Source organism: Mesocricetus auratus, unplaced genomic scaffold (genome assembly GCF_017639785.1).
Source record: "Mesocricetus auratus isolate SY011 unplaced genomic scaffold, BCM_Maur_2.0 Super-Scaffold_100045, whole genome shotgun sequence".
Classification (NCBI taxonomy): domain Eukaryota; kingdom Metazoa; phylum Chordata; class Mammalia; order Rodentia; family Cricetidae; genus Mesocricetus; species Mesocricetus auratus.
Window position 1 is genome coordinate 136,825 of NW_024429222.1, and position 3,361 is coordinate 140,185.

The 3,361-nt window shown below is 38.9% G+C and overlaps 1 protein-coding gene across 1 annotated transcript; it reads right to left on the reverse strand.

The window, feature by feature from the left end:
* Positions 1 to 429: 429 nt before the first annotated feature.
* On the reverse strand, positions 430 to 1,135 carry LOC121135924 (mitochondrial pyruvate carrier 1-like). The gene has a single exon (XM_040735314.1). It carries the CDS (start codon positions 1,086 to 1,088, stop codon positions 753 to 755), a length of 336 nt encoding a protein of 111 aa, XP_040591248.1. The 5' UTR covers positions 1,089 to 1,135; the 3' UTR covers positions 430 to 752.
* Between the last annotated feature and the right edge of the window lie 2,226 nt (positions 1,136 to 3,361).

Consider the following 3,361-nt stretch of genomic DNA (forward strand, 5'->3'; position numbering starts at 1 on the left):
ATGACTGAAAGGTCCTGTAGTGCTAGTTCAAAAACAGTAGAGTATAAGAAGAACAGAATGCAAACTACATGGCTTATCATGAGTTATGTGTTGCTTTTATCCTCTGAAATTTAAACTCCTTCAGAATAGAAATGTAACTAATAATAATAACAACAACAATAACAATAACATAGAGAAAACAAGATCCTAAACAGAGACAACGAGAAGTAGGTTAGAGTCAGGGCACCAAATTAACTACACTGTATTACACACTTTTTTTTAATATTTAAATCATTTATTGCCATTAAGTTACAGATACGGATATACACACTATGGAAAACACTTGTTACCACTGCAAAGTATGTATAGACGTGTGGCCGACTGAAGGATATACTATGGTCATTAAAGAAAAAGTCAAGAATTTAAGTAAGTGCTTGTAGTTATATAAAATTTGTTCCTTAGATTTTTATTACACAAATCCCAATAGATAATATACACATTACCACAGATTCCTACAGATAAAACCATCACTGAAAATTATTAAATTAGTTGCATATTCTGAACTACTCTTGATGAAGACAAATACATTTTAGCATTGATAAGGCAGCAGAGAGTTGGTTTAGGGACTCTCAGCTTTTCTATAATGTTGGCATGGCAATTAAGGGTAGCATTCCGTATTTTCCTTCAGCAAGATCATTTATGCTGACGTGATCTGTGGCATGGCAGCAGTGGCTGAGGCGCTGACCTTTTCAAGAGCTGGTTGGTCCTCACTGCTACGCAGACGCCTTCTTGCTCATCTCGTAGTTGATAAGCCGTCCTCCCTGGATGAGCTGGGCGACCTCGTTTGTTACATGGCATGCAAACAGAAGCCAGTTTCGAGGCTGCACCTTGTAGGCAAATCTCATGAATGTCAAGGAATAGCAGCAGAGGGCGAAGGTCATCCGCCCACTGATGATCTCTGGAGACTTCTTCATGTCATTGATGGCAGCAATGGGGAGACCCCAGTTGGCAACTGGACCCCAGAAGTGCGTGCTCATCAGGTAGTCCCGGAAGTCCTTGCTGCGGACATAGTCCGCCGCCTTGCGCACCAGCGCCCCAGCAATGGCCATGCGTGCGGTCGGCGGCGCGGCCGCTCTGCGGGGGAAGCCGCCCTGCGGACCAACCACACCGGCGTCGAGGGAGCGACCGAGCGCGTATTACACACTTTTATAAATACAATCTGCATTTAAAAGTCAGAGAGTTTGTACATAATAGAAGTTTTGCTAGATGTAAACTTGGGAAAGACAGTGTTTTTCTCCTATTGTTTCTAGCTAACAGAATTCTCTAATACACATTTATTCTGTATTTTCTGTCTCTTTCCTCCCTTTGCCTTTACAATTTTTAATTGCAAACACAGAACACACACAAAGGGTTTGTTTGACTGTTCTGAAGTTATTTTTAAATATTATTGGCTTTTATTTATCTTTGAGCTTTGTTCATTTCACATAGGTCAGGGAAGAGAGAATCTTCACTGAGTCTAACTTGGTTTCTAGAGAAATGAAAAACACATTTTTATAAGCACAAAATGCAGATATAAATATATTACATAAACAAACCTATGTATTTCATTGCTGAAATTAGAGGTTTTGACCTGACAAGTTAAATATCTTAAAGGATATTAAGGAGAGAAGGAACATTGATTGGCAAAAAAAACTTTCCCACAAACCACCAAATGTTGAATCATAATAAACTCAGCCAACATTATCTTTTCTTTTTACAGAGACTTCAAGCAGGGTGGGATGTTCTGCTGAGTTATAAGGAAGCTGTGCTATGCTCTTTCCTTTGATGAAGAAAAGCACAGAATTATTCTTTGTGGTATACCAAACAGAAGATCATGACTTTCAATTAGCTCTATCTACGAAAACAAATTTCATTTTATTGTCTGTTTTGGTGCCTGTGGCTCTCAGTGTGTTCCAAGTACTCAGTGGGTGAGGTTTCAGTAGTTACTCTATACGAACACGGGATGCCAGGGCAAAACATGAGGTGTCAGAAAGTGTTTTCTCTGATACTATATTAGGGGGAAATGTTAATGATAGAAAGAGCATCAATTATTTAGTGCGGCTTTGTTAAGGAAAGTTATGGCTGACAGTACTATAGTTGAGAGTTACAAGACATTCAGCATGAAAAGTCAGTTGCATTAGGGATACCTAAAACAAAGTTATTCTATGTTTTCCTAGACAAACAACCATTTTATGCAAAGATTTTTAATGTGGCCAGTGTGTGTTCATGTGTGTGTGAATCAGTATATATCGATGTGTATGCCCCTGTCAAAGGCAGACATCGATTTTCCTGTTCCATTGTTCACTGATGCAATTCACTTGAGGATTAGTTTCTCACTAAATCTGAAGCATGTTGTTTGGGACTAAGATGGTGACCATTTTTCTCAATTAAAGTTATATTGCCATGAAGAGACACTATGACCATGGCAACTCTTATAAAGAAAAACATTTAGTTTGGACTGGTTTACAATTTCAGAAGTTTATTTCATTATCCTCAAGGTGGAAAGCACAGTGTTGTGCAGTCAGAAGGAGACAGAGTCCTACATCTGGATCTGTAGGGAGCAGAGAGTGATCTGCCACACTGGGCATGGCTTGATCATCTGAGACTTCAAAGTCTGCCCCCCAGTGACTGTTTCCTCCAAAGATGCCACATCTACTCCATCAAGGCCCACCTCCTAATAGTGCCATGCCCTATGAGCCTATGGGGGCCATTTTCTTTCAAACCATCACACCATTAAAGCCCAGAGACTATCTTGTCCCAATATGACTACAACCACATCAGCAATGAGTTGACCAGTACCACAAGCTCTTGTTTTATCTTGTGGGTACATGGCATCCAAGTAGAGGTCTACATATTTGCCCAGTAAGCACTTGCTTTTCTTAAGTGTTTAGCTAAAACTTAACTTGAGTTTCCTTTCAAGAAGCCCCTTGTTTTAAAAGTTACAATCATCTAGTTAACATTGCAGGCTGCCTTGATTTACATAACACATTTAGGATCTACACTTTGCCTCACTATATGTTGTAAATTCAAAACTAATTTTAATGATGTCTATACCTGAAGGCAAAATATTAATAAGGAACTTAATTCCAAGAACAGGAAATAAAATCACAGCAAGACTAATGATGCAATCTTTTATGACTTTTTTGATATTATAATTGCAAAATTCCCCCAAACTTTCTTCCCTCTAAACACTCCCATATAGCATCCCATCTTGCTCTCTTTCAAATTCATGGCTTCCTTTTCCATGTTGTGTCATATATGTGTATGTGTGTGTGTGTGTGTGTGTGTGTGTGTGTTTATGTGTAGTCCAAAATATCCATAAATAATAAATCAATCAATGGTC

Coding starts and splice junctions, on each gene's coding strand:
- LOC121135924 (XM_040735314.1), bottom strand. CDS start 1,088: ATGGCCATTGCTGGGGCGCTGGTGCGCAAGGCGGCGGACTATGTCCGC.